The following is an 18,017-nucleotide window of genomic DNA, read 5'->3' on the forward strand; positions in this document are numbered from 1 at the left end:
TGTTTTTTTTTTTTTTTTTTTTTGGTTTTTTGAGACAGGGTTTCTCTGTGGCTTTAGAGCCTGTCCTGGAACTAGCTCTGTAGACCAGGCTGGTCTCGAACTCACAGAGATCATATTTCTTTCTTTCTTTTTTTTTTCTTTTTTTTGATTTTTCGAGACAGGGTTTATGTTAATTTTTAAATATTATTATGTCTGTCTTACTTTAATAAGAATATTGAGGTGAGAAAGCAGTATTTTATAAGAAAATTAGTTTACATATTGTGTTCAAAAAATCTTTAAAATGTATATATTAAAATGACAATGTTTCCTTTCTCCCCCCCTCAGCATAGGGCTACTTTCAAATTTGAACCAACAGATGAAGATAAAAGAAAGGTAAGGTTTGATGTGTGTGTGTGTGTGTCTGTTACTCCTGGATGGTTTAAGCAGTGGACTTGTTTTCATCTAATGGTTGTTGATTAGTTTTTTTGTTTCAGTTCAGTTTTTTTCAGGAATCCTGAGAAGAAAGAGAGGTAGCAGGTTTAGGATGGGTTACACACAAACCCCTCCTGTTCATCCCCACCGAATCCCTGGGCTTACTTCAGTAGGAGAAAGGCTCAGGTGGGACTAGCACTAAAGTTTTTACTGCTAACGGGTTGCCCTGTTTTGCTGGCCCAATTCCAGGTTGTACACAGTGTTGGCTACTGTACAGCATGGCTGTGCTGGGCTAAGTTTGGGGAAAGCAGCTTTCCACTGCTGTTCTGTGCCTGCTTACTGTCACCTTGTGTAGGTTACCAGCCGCACAGTCACAGAGGACGGAATCAGGAGAGCCGCACACAGGAGCTCCGGTGAGAGAGGGCTCTTCGGTGCATGGCTGCCTTCCTTGGTGGATGAGGATTAACCAGTCCTCCCTTTTTGTTTTTCTGGCTCCCATACCCCTATCCCAGCCCCACAGATTCTGAGAGCAGATAAGAGTCTGACTGAGTCAGGGTGTATTTCTTGCTGCTTGAAGAAGAGAGGCTTAGATGCTGGTAGAGGATTGATAACCTTACACCTGCCCATTACCTCTGTCTGTGTTCAGTTTCTCTGCACCTCCTGAGATTTAGATCAGACCTTCATCTGGATCACTGTATTAGTTTATTTTGATTTACTTTTTATTGTTGTTTTTGAGACAGGGTTTCTCTGTGTAGACCTGGCTGTCCTGGAACTTGCTCTGTAGACCAGACTGGCCTTGAACTCAGAGATCCACCTGCCTCTACCCCAAGCGCTGGGATTAAAGGCCTGTGCCTCTGCTGCCTGCTACTACATTAGTTCTTGAGCTGTCTTCTCACTTTCTGTGACCTGTGGCTCTAGCTGTAGCTGCCTGCCCATAGCCTAAGGCAGCAGCCTGGCTGTGTCATTCTCAGCCTTGGAGTCTTCCAGTGACCACCCGTGCTGATGGGATGGTGTGGCAGCCGTGATCTGCTCTCTGTTCTTCGCAGCCGGTTTTCTCTGTTGCCCTTGTGTCTTATGTTCTGGCATACATGTTCGTAGTTACACATACAGAGTACTCTTTCTAGTTTTCCTCCCTCCTTATCCGTTAACTCCTCCGTGCGAGACCCTGAGGACTCATCCTTTCACGTCTGCAGTTCTCAGGACACGGTGAACAGGACGGCTGCTAAACGAATGCCATGGAGTGCAGCGAGGGCTCGCTTCTGGGTGTGGACAGACAATACCTTCTGCAGTAGAGTTCATTGACTGGACATGCTTTTTGAATAGCTTTAAAAATTGGCCTTCTTAGGAACACCCAGAAGCTGGGGAGTGGGTCCCAAGCATGTGTTTATCTGAAGGTAATCTTCAGGGACAAGTCTTTGTTCCAGCGACACAGTGCGTGGAGGGGAAGTTGGTGTTACCTATTTAATTAAGAGACCTTTTGCCATTTGACCAAAATACGTCACTTTTGGAGATCTGTTTTATGTTTAGATTGAACCCAAGTGAGCAAATTTTTTTCGTTAAAACGTACATAAACAGCAAAAGATGGGAAAGAGCCAGTTAAGGGATATTGGGAAGAACAAATGGTACGTTGTCAGAATGCTGTAAAGTAGTAAAAAGAAAAAAATTAGAATCTGCGCTATTGGAAAAGAAGAAAGTATTTAAATGCAGCATATTGAACGGTAGACTCATGACAGGCTCACGGGAGGAGGGCAGAACGCGCCCTGCACTTGTATACTAAGGCTTTACTGGGGCAGACTTCAGGTCTTTGATAGTGTTCTCACTCATCATAAGCACATTAAAGGCAGCAGAGAGCACCCAGTCAGTAGAGCGTGCTTCACAGTCGAGGCTCCAGTTCAGACCACAGTTCAGACTAAAGAGAGACTAAAACATCCATCTCTGGGAACCCCCCCCACACACACACCTGCACATGCATACGGGCGTATAAAAAGCTAAATGCAGATATTATAAATATTAGTTGAGAAGGGAATTGTCCTATATTAATTCTCCATGTTGTTTGTTTTCTGTAGATAGGAGAAAACCTGTCATTTCCTAACCATTCTCCCCACCCTCTGTCTACATGGGTGTCTACATGGGTCAGCAACATTCCTCTGATGCGCACACAACCCCCAGATACTCAAGTTCCTCATCTTCCCATATACTTTAAATCATCGCTAGGTGCCTATTATGATGTGAATGCTTTGTAAAGTGATAGTGTATTGTGAGTGATGATGAAAACATCCCTATCTGTTTTGATCCAGAGGTTGTTTGCATCTGTGGTGTGGAGATTGCCCTCTGCTGCTTTCAGCTCTCTGGAGAGAGTAACTTCTGCCCTACTGTTTATTGCAGTGTGTGTAGGTTTCTGCTTCCTGGGAGGTCTGTTGTAAACAAGTGTCAGTAGGGACCTCGCTAGGTAATTCTCATTAATGGAAAACATTGACAAACAAATCCATTCCAGTCTCCGATGGTTAAAACCATTAGTGACTCTGATGCTTGCATTTCCTTTCAGACAAGGGCAGGGAAACTGGGACAGCTCCAGTGCTAACCGCACAGACGCTCTCTGGGAACAGTAGGAGGCACTTCTCTCCATTGAGTTCAATGTGAAAATACAGGAAATCAAATTGCCAAATAGTTTCTTTTGCTGCTCTTATATATTGTCCTAAGTATGCTTCTAGAGCAGTGGTTCTCAGCTTGTGGGTCTTGACCTCTTTGGGGGTTCCATTTCAGACATTTACGTTATGATTTATAACAGTAGCAAAATTTCGGTAATGAAATAGCAACAAAGTAGTTTGGTGTTTGGGGGTCACGACAGCAGAGGAGCTGGATTAAAGGGTTGGGGCATCAGGAAGGCTGAGAGCCACTGCTCTAGAGCCTCTGTCAGTAGCTACTTGGTAACAGAAGTTCAAGCCCTCCCCTCCTTTCTTAAAGTGCTGTGCTAAAAGCAACACCAACTAAAATCCCACCCATAGTAATATCTTACCTATATTAAAAAGAAAATTTTGTGACAACCTAGTATAGTGTGAGGGGCAGTGCCTTCAAAAAAAAAAAAACCAACTTCATTCTACTGACTTCTCTAGATCTAGCTACTGACCCTCTGCCATGGTTCTTAGTTTTACAGAGATGGGCTTCTCCTCACTAGTGCCCTTGAGGACTGAGGTTTGTGCTCACACTGCTGGAGTGTGGTGGCGCCTCTGTGGAAAGAACTCCCTGCTGTGTGCAGGTCTTCAGTGCTCCCCGCTGTGTGTCTGTCATGCATTGAAGCAGATTTTGGAATACTCGACATTACGGTCTGAGGCCTTGTTCTATCTCTTATTTCCTCACTGTTGAGACACCACTGGGAGTCAGCAAAGGGAATCAGCAAATGGGAATGTGTGGATTTTCCTTAAGGAATAAAGTCAGATGCAGTTCCAGTGTTTGTGCATGCGATGCAAATTGTGACAGGTGCGCGTGAGTCATCGTGTGTGTGGATGGAAGCACCTGCGCTGCTTTACATCTTCACCTAAGTGATGGGCTGCTATTACCTGTCAGCCCATAAACAAATGTGCCATGCAAACATGCGGGGGGGGGGGGGGGGGGGGGGGGGGGGGGGGGGGGAAGGGATGATGAGTGATCTGGAAACCCACATTGAGACAAACCAAAGCATCCCTCAAAGCCAGGAAAGAGTATTGCAATAAAAGTTAAAAAGATACGTCATAAAACGACTAGAGCTGAATGACAGCTCAGGGTCACGGTTTGCCTAACCTGTGAGGCTCCGAGTTCAATCCCAGTACTGGGGAGTGGAGAGAGGAGTAGTGTGCTTGAAGCTCCTTGACCTGAGGCTAAGAATACAGCATTCTCAGCTGTGGAAAAGCCACAGTTGTCTAGGACAACCGACTGTATTGACATACCGCCCTCAAAAGAACCAGCGTTTCAATACCTTACTAACGGTATGTGAGATACCGCCCTCAAAAGAATGAGCGTTTCAATACCCAAACTTCAAGCGTATTTTATAATTCCAGACTCATTTCTGTTCAGCCATGGGGTGTTTGCTAACTTGAAACCATGAGCTCTTTAAGGGGACCCGGCACTTGAGTGACTTAGGTTGTGTTCTCAGCTCCCAGCACCGCATGTGCACGGCAGTGATGTCAGTGAGATGAGGGAGAGGCCAGGCCTGGGGGCACAGCCTTTAATTCCAGCAGTGAGTTCCAGGCCAGCCTGGTCTACACAGAGAGTTTTCAGGACAGCCAGGGCTACACAGAGAAACCCTGCCTTGAAAAACCAGCAAACAAACAAACAAAAGGCTGGGGAAAGGAACTTGGAGGTTGGGTGGAGCCAGCGCGCCTGTGATGAGAGCATGCTGTGTGGTTTTGTGCTTTGTGTCTCCTAGTTATACTTCAGAATCGCAACACAGCTCACGATGTTCACTCAGAGGGCAAGATAAATATGTTTGGAGAGTGATCACAGCTGTAATTGTGGTAACAACTACACAGAAGATACAGCAAGGAAATGCACAGAATGCTGCTACTTGAGGGTCACTGCTGTGGAGTAGGTTTCTTTTTCTGTAAACTTTTGGATTATAATAGGCTGCACTGATTTCAGAACATAATTATAACAACACAGTATAATACAAAATAGTATTTTAGAATAGTATGGTTGGGGGCATAAACATAAAGCAATGCTTTGTTCTTCCTTTTCTTTCTTTTTTTTTTCTTTTTTGTTTTTTGTTTTTTTCAAGGGGGTTTCTCTGTGTAGCCCTGGCTATCCTGGAACTCACTCTGTAGACCAGGCTGGCCTCAAACTCACAAAAGATCCACCTGCCTCTGGCTCCCAAGTGCTCAGAATAAAGGTGTATACGACACCACCTGGCTTCTTTTTTCTTAATTGTACATTTTTTTCTAAAACTGAATTTTATTGATTACCTTACTAAATAAAAGTAGTATTACTTACAAACCAGTTTATATAGTAAAATAAATGTATATGGATTCAAAAGTCCATTTTGTTATTTCTGATATATATATATAGAGAGAGACTAGGCTTTAGACTAGGCTCTACCCAACATATTAGAGCACCTGTAATCCACACACTCTCACCAATCCTGTGCATCAGGGCTCGTGGTAGGCTTAGGTTCCTGAGTTGGCTGTTGGTCTGTGGGTTTGGCTTGGTGCATCCTCAGTTGCATAGGTGCTAGCTTCACCATGAGCTATAGAAAACAAATGGCAAACGTTTGCATTACTTCCTCCAAGGAAAATGTGCCAAGACAGAACTGTTAATCTTCAACTTTGAATCCATTCTTAGGAATAGCTCGAAGCATAGGTGCTTGTTCTGAAAGCCTTTGTCACACTTAAAAGAAAAATCTTAATATGGCTTGTAAATCTGAATTAAAATTTCCGTGATGAGTTTACCTAAGGAACACATAGGTAGATAGTACAAACACAGTACTCACTCTGAAACACGTCTTGTTGGGAGCCAATTTGTAGTAGCAGGCTGCTTGTTGATTCCCAGCCTCCCGGATAGCTTAGACCCAAAATAATCACACAGAAGCTGTATTAATTAAATCAATGCTTGGCCTATTATTAGTTCTAGCTTCTTATTGGATAACTCTTACATCTTAATTTAACCCATTTCTATCAATCTGTATATCACCACGATATACACAAGGCCTACCCTCAAAGTTTCAGCATCTATTTCCAGCGGCTCCATGGCATCACTCTGACTCTGCCTTCCTTCTCCCATGCTATAGGCTAAGCCAGTTCTTTATTCATTAACCAATAAAAGCAACACGTAGACAGAAGGACCTCCCATACCAGTGTCCCACCGCCACAGATGGTAACAAGGGTTGGGTGTCCCTCCCCACAGATGGTAACTTTAAATATTTTTTATCCCGTTAAAACATGTGCACACACACCAGATTCACACCTCAGAGTTTTGTTTTTAAAGCTCTTCTCTAGCAGGAATCTATTACAGGTCTTGACTTGTGAGCAGAATGAATGTCTAGTGGTAGTTAAACCAAACTGTACCTTTCACTGTGGATTTTCTGTCAGAGAATCAAAAGGATCAATCTAGGGGAAAAGGTCAGAAAAACTCTTCTGATTTAGGGTTTTAATGTGATTTTTTTAAAAAAAAAGTGTGTGCACATGCGTACACATGGGAATGGACATGGCACTCTACGTGTGGTGGTGAGAGACTCCCGAGCCCCGTTCCTGGAGTGGCAGCTGCACTCCCTCCAGCTTTTGTGGATCCTCTGTCTACCTCTCCTCTCCAGTAAGTACAGTCCAGCACACCTGACTTTCCTAGTTTCCAGCCTGGAACTTGGATCATCAGGCTTGCCAGTAAGTGCTTACTTATTTACTGAGCCATCTCCCTGGCCCATCCTGTGTGATCACTTGTGGCTGGGTGATAAGAATTGTGTCTTTAATAGCTATTACGGAGTTTGGGGTACATCTTCTCATCTAAACGTGCCTGTGAGCGTGTCTCTCAGTCACGGCGGAGTATGGAGCTCTGCAAACCCTCACCGCAGTGAAACCTCTGAAACTTATTTCTTTTAAATGAACACAGGTTTGTTGTTGTTGTTGTTTAAATTAATCCCAAGATTAGCTTCATTATGAAGAAAACATATTCTGAAAAAAACTTCTGGGGCTCAGTAAGAGAAGTAAGTTGGTGACAGGTGTGCTGAGACCCCCAGCTAACAGGTGCAGTAAAGAGCACTCCACGGCTGCCGTCAAGATTTTCCCCTTATCTTTAGCTTTTAGTAGCTGGTTTTCTCCTTCCACCATGGGCTCTGCCAATCTGACTCAAGCGAACAGGCTTATTTTCCAAATCCTTTACCAACTGAGCAATCTCGTAGTCCCCTTTAGTGACCTTCAGTGTCTGTAAGTACCCTGTCTAACTCCCACACAGAACGGTAGCAGAGCTGTATTGTGTTAAAGTGACTCCAGATGGCAGCTGGATTCCCCGGTGACAAATCAAAAGAAGCAGAAGTGATACTAAACAAGGCCAATAAAACAAATATTGTGCCAGGAGGTGATAGTGCGCACCTTTAGTCCCAGCACTTGGGAGGCAAAGGCAGGCAGATCTCTGTAGTTCGAGGCCAGCCTGCTCTACAGAGTAAGTTCCAGAACAGCCAGAACTACACAGAAAAACCTTGTCTTGAAAAACAAAAACAAAAAGGTTGATAGAAATGATTAATTTTAATTATTGTTGTATTTGTGACATTTACAGATATAATGTATATAACAGTATTTCAAAAGAAAAATTACTATATATGAGTGATACTTCTATACCTTCCAGAAAATGAATATTAATCTGGAGCAGGTCTCTCAGGTGCATATAGTAAGCCTTGAAGCAGTGGTTCTCAACCTTCCTAATACTGTGACCCTTTAATACAGCTCTTCATGTTATGGTGACTTACAGCTATAAAATTATTTTCGTTGCTACTTCATAACTATAATGTTACTACTGTTATAAATCATTAATATATGTGTTTTCTGATGGTCTTAGGTGGCACCTGTGAAAGGGCCGTTTAACTCCCAAAGGAGTCATGACCCACAGGTTGAGAACCATTGAGAACAAGTACATAGCTCAGAGTTAAATGTTAAAGGTTCTAAGACTTCACTGAGAGTAATTAAAGGAGATCTAAATAAATGAAAACCCTTGTTTATGAATTGGAAGACTTACTACAAGTAGAATATCCATATTCGTACCACTGATCCACCAATCCAGTGTAATCACTTCTAGAATTCTAGGTGGCTTCTTGTTAGAAGTTGATAGGCCAGTTCTGAAATTAAAACAGGCAGAATAGCCAAGAGAAACATAGAGGAGAAAAGTAAAAACGGAGTGGGTTATGGTAGGGTGTGCTCGTCGTCCTGGTGTATGGGAGGGTGTGCTTGTCGTCCTGGTGTATGTATGGTAGGGTGTGGTGTATGGTAGGGTGTGCTCGTCGTCCTGGTGTATGGTAGGGTGTGCTCATCGTCCTGGTGTATGTATGGTAGGGTGTGCTCGTCGTCCTGGTGTATGGGAGGGTGTGCTGGTCGTCCTGGTGTATGGGGGATGGAGCTGGTTAAGGTAGGTTTATGTAGGGTGTGCTCCTCGTCCTGGTGTATGGGAGGTAGAGGCCAGCCTTGGCTGCTATAAAAGTTTGAATGCATCCTGAGCACTCTTTGATGTCTCAGAGAGTGGTGGGGGCAGTTTTAACAGTTTTAAAATGGACAGAGCCATGGTGGCCAAGACTGGAAACTAGCGTGAGAATGACTGTGGCTCTTAACAAAAGAAGTGATCCCTAGACAACCATGTACAGATGATGTGGTCGGGTCCTTACCTGCTCTACATCCTACTCACAAATGAGAACGAGGACTGGGGAGATAGCCCAGTTCTTATGAGCACTGGCTCTTCTTCCTGAGGATCTGGGTTCAATTCCCAACACCCACATGACAGCTCACAACTGTTTGTAACTCCAATTCCAGGGGATATGACACCTTCATACAGACATACATGTAGGCAAAACACTAATGCACATAAAATAAAAATGAATAAAAACACTTTAAAAATGAGACTGGATCAAAGATCTTGATCTAAGAGATCAAACTTACCGGGGAAACCATAAATCTCCATGCTTTCAGATGATACCAAAAACAAACAAAAGAGACAGGTAAACTGGACCTTGTTGAAATTAAAAACAGTCATGCTTTAAAAGATACTACCAGGAAGAAAAAAAAGATAATCTGTAAAGTTAGAGAAAATGTTGGTTAGAATTAATATATTTGGCAAAAATGTCACCTAAAATATTTAAGGAACTCTTTAAAAAATATTGAAGTATCTTTTCCTTCATATGTGTTTGTGTGTCATGTGCATTCTTGTACCCATGGAGATCAGAAGGGGGCATTGGATTCTTTGAAACTAGTTATGAATAGTTTATAAACATGCAGGTGCTGGGAACTGAACCCAGGCCCTTGGCAAGAGCAACAAACACCCTTAGCTGCAGAGCCTTCTCTCAGCCCCAGGGACTCGTACTCAGAAGACAACTGAATTTACAGTGCATGGAGAACTGCTGGGGACTCTTGTTAGCCAGTCACCTTTAAGGTACCGCTCCACGTTGGGCACCAAATTGTAGTAGATCAAAGTGTTTCACCATGTCCTGGAATGGAGTATAACAAAGGTTTCTTTATCTGGGGATAAACTCACAGTAAGGGTAGCAATCTACAGTCCTCTGCATGCACTGGCAACTGGAAACCAAATTCAGCAGAAAAATGTTGACGCTGGTCTCTGACAGAGAACTGAAGAGCTAGGTTTCCAAAATAAAAAGTTGATATCAGGTAAAGGTAAATCAAAACTGCTATAAAAAATCAGCTCACCCCTACTGTGCTAGAACAAGAGATAATAACAAATATCGACAAGAATGCTGAAATATGCAAGCCTTCACACACTACTTGTAGAAAGTAGTATATCTAGTCTGGAAAATAACCTGGCAGTTACTCACAAAGTTACACCAGTTACCCTCTAACATGCCAGTTACACCCCTAGGCATCTAGAGTGTCTCTTGCGAGTGTGCTACAAAGAGCAGTGTGGACATAGTCCACTTAAAACTGCACACACAGGTATGCTGCATAATAATCAAAGAGTAGAAACTACCTAGATGTCCATCATGTAAATGATGAACAAATATGTTACATTCCTACAGCAGATTATTGTCCAGTTAAAGAAATAAAGTAACTGGTGCACGCTAACAGTGAATGGACCTTGAAAGTGTGCTAAGTGAAGGAAGCCAGACAGATGTTGTGTTAGTGTGAAACGTCCTGAATAACAGATTCTTAGTGACAGAAAATAGATTAGTGGTTGCCAGGGACCGAGGACTAGGGAAAGAGAGGAGCTGGGATTTACTGCTAATGGGTATTGAGTTTCTTTTGGGAGTGATGAAAATATTCTAAAATTAGATAGAGGTGATGGTTGCACAAGTGTGAATATGTACTCTAAAAACAAATGGGCTGTGTACTTTAACAGGTTGGACTTGTGTGAATCATATCTCAATAAGATGGTATGAAAGAAGTATTAGTAGATAAAGTATACCATGTGCCATTCCTCTTACAAACCCCGTATGTCCGTGTGCACATCTGATTCTCAACAGAGCTTTAAAGTCCATACTGTGGTTTTTCTTGCTTTACAGGAGAGGAAACGAAGGCATACAGAGAAAGTGCTGTCTGAACTGGTGAGGGGTTAGGCCAGGATTCAGACCTCAGCAGCCTGGTACCATAGCCCTGTATTATACTCTGTCAGGCTGGACTGGCCCATTGTGTGGCTTATTAATCTACTCTTAAGTGTCCAGAATTCGAGTTTTGTTGTAGAGTGTAGACACTGAGCTGATTCCCAGCACTGAAGGGTATCAGAGAGCATACTTTCCACATCCAGCCCCTGTTGTGTGGATGACTGGAAGACTGGGCCTCTGGAGTCCCACAAGGGGCTGGATGGATGACTGGAGGACTTGGGCTCTAGAATTCCAGTGTGTTGCGGATTCTTTTTCAGATACATCAGAATTTCTTTGTTGTTGCTAGAAGTGTAAGGTTGATTCCCTTATTCAGTACTTTGTTCATTTCTCAGAAATTTTGCTCATATGTCAAGGAAAGTAGAATATTTATATGTCTGTAATTGATAGAACTCATAGGGCCTAAACTTTGCCAGTAATTCTAATTATTCCTATTATGGATAAAAAATTGAGATAGTTTTTTACCTAAGGTTACAACTTGTGTGGGAAAGCTGTGGCCAGAACAAGTCTTGAATTTCTCTTCTTGCCTTTAGTGATCATTGCTGTGTAGCTCATCCTCAGAGAACTCCACTGTAGTACGGGGCCTTGAATGTTGTCCCATACAGGTACCCCCTGGGGTATCCTGAGCCAGAGGCATCAATTCTGAATACTTCATCTGATGCCAGTTTCCCAGCAGCCACTCTGCATCCAGAAAACTTTTGCCAAGGTCTGCGCTGGTTAATTCTCTTAGTTTCTCCATGTTCCTCTCGGGTTCTGTTCATGTTTCACTGTTCCTCTGTTACCTCCTTCCAGCTAGTGAGCAGCCTTGTTCTCCTACCCTAATAACACACCTACCAAGGAGCTTTCTGTGACTACAGTCCTTGGATTATTTATTCAGTATTTTAACACACAGCGTAAGCTGTTGTATATTGAAAGATGCTTAATACTCACTCATTTTCCATGTGTTAAATCTCCCTGATTTAAATTATCTGAGTCTTGTTGTATTATTGCTATTAACCCAAAATAGATGTTTTTTTTTCACTTAATAATTCTCTTAAAAGTTTTCTCTTTTGAGGAATTCTGGCATGCAAGAAATGAAGATATTTCTTTCTTTCTTTTTTTTTGATTTTTCGAGACAGGGTTTCTCTGTAGCTTTGGTTCCTGTCCTGGAACTAGCTCTTGTAAACCAGGCTGGCCTCGAACTCCCAGACATGCGCCTGCCTCTGCCTCCCGAGTGCTGGGATTAAAGGCATGCGCCACCACCGCCCGGCCCTGAAGATATTTCTGTAACTGCCAGTGTTAACAACCTAAATTTTCTTAAAGACTAAGATTTGGCATCTGGATTGGAGAAAAGGACTTTTTGGAGAATAAAGACACCTAAATAGTAAGAGAAATGTAGTGGACTGGATTTATGTTTGAAGAGAAGGCGTTTTTACACGTGCTTCTCTACCATCAGTCTAGAAAGGAGGGACAGCTGAGTGGTTTTAAGTTTTTGTTTACACCTAAGCCGTCTTTCCCATCTGTTAGGAACAGCGTGCCCTTCTCAGGATGGCCAATTAGCTGAGAAACTGGAGCCAAACCAGCTTAGTGAGTGAGTGTTCTTCAGAGAACCTAGGTGCTGGGTCTGTGCTGCCGAAAGATGAGACATCATGGAAGAGGAGGCATAGCTCGACTGTAAGAGAAATAAAACTTCAGTCACAGAGACTCTATCTGTAATAAAGTGAGAATTCCCTTGTCTTCCATAATATGATTTAGAAAAAAATCCCAAGTGTATAGATATAACATTGGTGTAAGTAAACATGGACTCAGATGGGTGAGTATTCATTTAGGAAATCTGTTTAGCTTTTTTTTTTATATATAAAAAACCCCTCAAGTTTGACCCCCAGAATCCTTCTCTATGACTTTTATTAAAAGCATGTTTTACTATTCTAGCAGCGATTCATTAAATGTTTAGTATTTTAAAATACAATTTTTAAATAGTTCTTTTAGAGAATGGACAACCAATTACTTATCTCCCACTACTAATGTAGTAACTTCCCTTCATCTTGCCTCCCTCTCCCCTCCTTCCCTCCCTCCCCCTCTCTCCTTTCCCTTCATCCCCTTTCCTCCTTCCCCCTCCCCTCCCTCCCCCTCTCCTCCCTCTCTCCCTTCCCTTCACCCCCTTTCCTCCTTCCTCCACCTCTCCCCCTCTCCTCCTTCTCCCTTTCCTCCTTCCTCCACCTCTCCCCCTCTCCTCCTTCTCCCTTTCCTCCTTCCTCCACCTCTCCCCCTTTCCTCCCTCCCCTTCCTTCCCTCCCATCATGTCTGTCTCTCTTCCTTTCTTGCTTTTGCTCACTGGCTGTATACAGAAGGCCAAAGTTGAGAGGTATCATGTTCAGGTGGCTGACCTTCAGTTCCGGTTAAGGACTAAAATTAGATCCCTGTGGAATATATGTCCACTGACGTCTGGTGGAGAGTGTGGGCATAACCTTGACTGGCCAGAAAGACATCATCCAAGGGAGTTTGCTTTGACTATAAATATTCCTTGAACATCTCTCTTGTTTAAAATTTTAAAAATTCCTATGACTTTTGTGTTGTAATCTGTAACGCACATTTAACATGCACACCCCACGTCCCAGCATTTTAGTGTCGTTGTGGTCCAGAAGATACACGAGGACTCTGACACGGGGCCACCAGGTGAATGCACAGAGTCCATTTTAAGATTAGGATCCTATCCTGTCCCTCGAGCGGTACTGGTTGATTCTAGTGACTCCAGATGAAGTAGCAAGGTGGTCAGAATGGGGGAAAATAACAAGGAAAGTCCATGTTCATTGAGCAGAACGTGGCAGACTGTAACGAGAGCGTATTTCAGGACCACTGCGATAGAAGAGCAAAAATGTTCAAAAGAAAAGGTGAGAATTGTAGGCCTATGTTTAAGGACTGAGGTCTGTGTAAGAGTGGGGAGAATCAGTCACCATTTCCCTTGACTGTCCTAGGCTAGTACAGAGAGGTGTTTAATGTTGGGAACATCTGCTTTGGCTTTATTTCTTGTGTCATATACGTGTCCTCTCCTTTCATTCTCCCTACAAACCACGAAATGGATGTTCTTGACAGATGAGGAAGTGAGAGGAGCTTGTCATTGTACCCGAAGTCACAGCACTGGAGCTGAAACCAGAGCTTTAGCGCCCTGTTGAGTGTCTGCAGCTCCCAGTGCGTGCGTGCGTGTGTGTGTGTGTGTGCTTGCAGACATTAGGTGCATCAGACACACTCAGGGAAGAGCAGAGATACATTACAGAGCCTGCCTCCCCCAAGGTTGCTACGAGAGATGCGTCTCCACAGATAGTGTTCAGTTCTGCAGCCATAGAGAGTAAGTTCTCTGCACCCAAAGCTGTAAGAGGTTACTTCCTGCTTTGGGATGGTTTTGAAGATAGGACTAATTTAGTAAGGTGAGCAGTTGAGAAGACTCTAAATATATAAAATGAGAAGGCAGAGAGGTTCCTACAGATACTTAGAAGTTACTGGGCCCACCCCAAGGATCTTGTGACACTAGTAATTGAATATAAGTTTTAGAAAGGTCATTACAGGCGCTCTGAGCTCTCTCTAGCTATTGAGCTGGCTTGTGTTTTATATGACGTGACCACTGTGGGGCTATGACAGAAAAGTCTGCCCTCAGCACTGTTGTCTGCGGCCAGGCTGTCCATTTGAACACAGGGAAGCTCTTGGCTTCACTCTCTGCCAGTCACCGTCCTCCCGGTTAGCGCTCTTTGGAGTAAGTCCACTCTCCACCAGACGCTCCCCCAGCACACCTCCACGTTTTTCTTCTGTGTCTTGAGAGCTCTGCTGCCCCCTTTCACTGCTTCCAGGCAGACTTTAGAAACATCTTTATCAAGGTTCTAGTGATCTGCTGTCAGCATGTGGAATAGCTGAGCATTCGTCCATAAAACGCTCTCCCACACTTGTAAATTTCCTCTTAAAGGCCAGCCATGGTGTTGGCTTTTCCAGGGCTCTTGTGCCTTTTCTTTCTGTTTTTCTCCATGTGGTCTAATCCAGTCATAAGTGAAATGTTCCTACCCATACAGAAAGCATAGCTTTGATGGCTGCTTACAGCGCTACCACGTACATTCAGCTTCCTACTTGACATTTTTATAAGCATTTCAGAAGTATTGTGATCTTATGTAGAGTTCTCCAAGCCTGTCCTTCCCTAGGCATCCCTTCCTTTGTAAGTGTGTTGATGAAGCCAGAAATCTTCTCCTGGTGTGGGAGAATTGTCTGTATTCTGTCAATCATGTTTTAAATAAAAGCTGATTGGCCAGGTAGGAAGTATAAGCGGGTCAACCAGACAGTAGTAGAGGCAAGGCACTGAGAACAGGAGTATTCTGGGAAGAAGGAAGCTCTTCCCGCAGTACAGTTCAGACCACCAAAGAAGCAAGATGTAATCTGCTTGGCTGAGAAAAGGTACCCAGCAATGTGGCTAACATAGATAAGAATAGTGGGTTAATATACGTTAAAGGAGCTTCGTAATTATACCTTCGTACCTGAGCTAATGGGCCAATCAGTTTATAATCTTTTGGAGATCTCTGTGTGATTTTCTCTGGGACAAAATGGCTGGGGGACCGGGTAGGACAGAAACTCCAGCAAGCAGACCCACATGTTACATTCTCCCGCACAGCAGGCCCTGTCAGTCCCCTGCCACCACCCCAGCCGAAGCTGCGCTTACTCTTCTCTAGTCTCTTCTCAGGAGACAGACAGCCTGGTTTGGTTTTTAAATTTTAGCTGGGTTTAGCTCTTCTTTACTTAAACTCTTTAGTGACTTCATAGCAGTTGAGCTAAGTCCGTAAGACTCCTCGTGGCTGGTTCCTGCCTTCCTTGAGTTCCATCTCACGGCAGCCTGCCACTGGTCTCACTGCGTGGGCGTCCAGCACCGCAGACACACCTGGCTCCACCAGTGCTGCTGTCCTCTACGCACGTGTTCACAGTTTCTCAATCGAGAACCAGGCTGACGATTCTCCAGCTACTTAGAGCCTCTAGCCCCTCTCTGGTACAATGATTCGTAATATTTTAACTGTTTATTTTCTGCTTGCTTCACCAGCCTTCATCTGCTCAGCCTCAGAATTTTGCCTTTGTCCACCCCCCCCCCAAACACACACACACAGTACCTTGAAAATCTTACTCACGTGTGCTAGGTGGTTGATCGGTGTTTCTCAATGAGGGAACTGATTGTGCTCCTTGGGAGACTGTTGACAATTTCCATAGACTTTTTCTTGTGATGACTTGGTGGCCCTGCTGGTGCGTTACTAACATCCTGTAGAAACTGAAAGTTCCTGTAAATGTCCTAAAACACAAAGCAGCCTTCCAAACAAAGAATTTTTCTAACCCAAACTGCCAGTAATACAAGAAACTTCTGTGCTCGCCGCATTAACATAGCTTATATTTTCCCATAACTCTCCACTTGACTCTGAATCCCTTAGACCTTTGCTGTTGTCTCTCCTCACCACCTGGGATTTATAAAGTAGACACTGGGAAATCTTGATTGTGGCTAAAGAGAGGAACACGTAAATGTTCAAACTAGCCATGGTAGAACTAGCCTGTCTTTTGGTATTAAATAGAAAAATAACTACTAGACTTTGCAGTAGAGTATGAAATCTATATGTACAAAGCCGGGCGGTGGTGGCGCACGCCTTTAATCCCAGCACTCTCTGTGAGTTCGTACAGAACGAGTTCCAGGACAGGCTCCAAAGCTACAGAGAAACCCTGACTCAGAAAAAAAAAAAAAAAAAAAAGAAAGAAAGAAAAAAAAATCAAACATGCATTCTCTTCAGGTGGCAACTAAATTGTAACGAATCAACATATTTAAAATGACAAAAAACAAGATAGAAGTGGTCTAAGGAATTAAGGAGTTATCTTTACCTTTGCAAGTAACAGTTCTGAGGTGGTTGTCTAGGCATGCTAACTGCTGTGCTCTGTGGACTGATGGGGGCGGGGGTTGCTCTTTTCCTTCCAGTTGTCAAGACTTCACTGTCTGAGCAAAGTCCTGGCCTAGGCCAGGCTGCCGTTTCTAGGTTGTACTGTAGACTTGAACAAGAAAGAGAAAAAGCCTAAGCCACTGTCTTAAACAGAACGTAATGACCCTGCATCGTAGGAGCTCAGAGGTTTTGTTTCTGAATAGCTGGCAAAGGTGGTGTAGCCAGGCAGCCGTGGGGTTACTACCTAGGAAAGGGAAGCTGGGCTTGTTGGCGGGCAGCTCTCCGTTTCTACCTCGGGGTCTAACGATGGGCGTCTTGATCAGCGTCCATCTGTAACAGTGCCTCCGAGATGATTAGTCAGCCCTGATGGCTTTGTTGTGTTTATTTTCTCCTCAGTGCTGGAGCACAGTACTTTTGTGAAATAAATCAGAATTAACCACTAAGAGGAATAACTGTATTCTTAGTTGCCCAGCAACATTAACCTACTGTGAAGATTGATTGCTAAGTGAAGACTCTCAACTTCTGTATCTGTCTCAGTTTTTGTCCTCATCTCTCTCCGTGGTCTAGAAACAGGCTGTGAGTGGGCAATCACCCAACTGATACAGTGTCAGAAGTGTTTTCTGAAAGCCTCTTTTGGGTTTGCATGTGGGCTGTGAAATCAGGTTTTAAAAAAAAGGTGTTTTCTTTATAGTTAAAACTTGAAATTTGCTTTTAAAAGTTTTAGAGGTCACCTTCTAGGAGTGCACAGATAATAATAGATCATTTGCATGTTCATGTTCGCTTCGTAGTTTATCTTGCTTGTTTCACAGCTGAAGCCAAAGCTGACTTTAGTTCTGCAGATGCATAAGAAAACCTGCCATTGCCAAGCTGGGTATGCATTGGTTTTTCTGGACAGGCTGCATTTTATGCTAAAGCTGCAGTGACAGCATGAATTGCAGCCTGCACATCCATTTAAAGCTGTGTTTGTGAAGGCCTGGAGAAATGGCTTAGCAGTCAAGAGTGCATACTGCTTTTTTGGAGGACCCAAGTTCAGTTCCTAGTGCCCACATGGATAGTTCATCCCTGTCTGTAACTCCGTTTCCAGAGCATCTAGGGCTCTTTTCTGGCCCCTGAGGCTACCAAGCATGTACCTGATGCACATACTACATGTAGGCAAGATACTCATACACATGAAGTAAAAATAAATCTTTTTAAGAATTGTGTTTATATAAGAACCCTATAGCAATGGGGAAAATGTTTCTTAATGTCAGGAAACAAAATTAGGTATGCATAATTATAATTGTTTGTTAAAATAATATGATATTATTAAAATTCAAATAACTTGACCCAGGGTAAAGCTCTTTGGTATATAGAACATAGTATGGTTGTATTATTTTTATTATTATGGGGTTTTTTTTATTGAGAAAAGGAAAAAAAAA

General features: G+C 43.3%; 1 protein-coding gene across 8 annotated transcripts in view; it reads left to right on the forward strand.

Annotated features, from left to right (window-relative positions):
- The window catches only part of Ric8b (RIC8 guanine nucleotide exchange factor B), a 94,788-nt gene that overhangs the window by 7,598 nt on the left and 69,173 nt on the right, over positions 1–18,017 (forward strand). For all 8 annotated transcript variants that reach the window (XR_007592389.1, XR_007592391.1, XR_007592393.1 and 5 more), the window contains exon 2: positions 325–372. Coding sequence is in view for 2 of the 8 variants with exons in the window: in XM_050145661.1 (XP_050001618.1) it covers positions 325–372 (48 nt within the window). In the remaining 6 variants the exon portion in view is untranslated. The remainder of the gene's footprint in view (positions 1–324; positions 373–18,017) is intronic.

Source organism: Alexandromys fortis, unplaced genomic scaffold (genome assembly GCF_014885135.2).
Source record: "Alexandromys fortis isolate MF-2015 unplaced genomic scaffold, M_Fortis_MF-2015_v1.1 scaffold_50, whole genome shotgun sequence".
Classification (NCBI taxonomy): domain Eukaryota; kingdom Metazoa; phylum Chordata; class Mammalia; order Rodentia; family Cricetidae; genus Alexandromys; species Alexandromys fortis.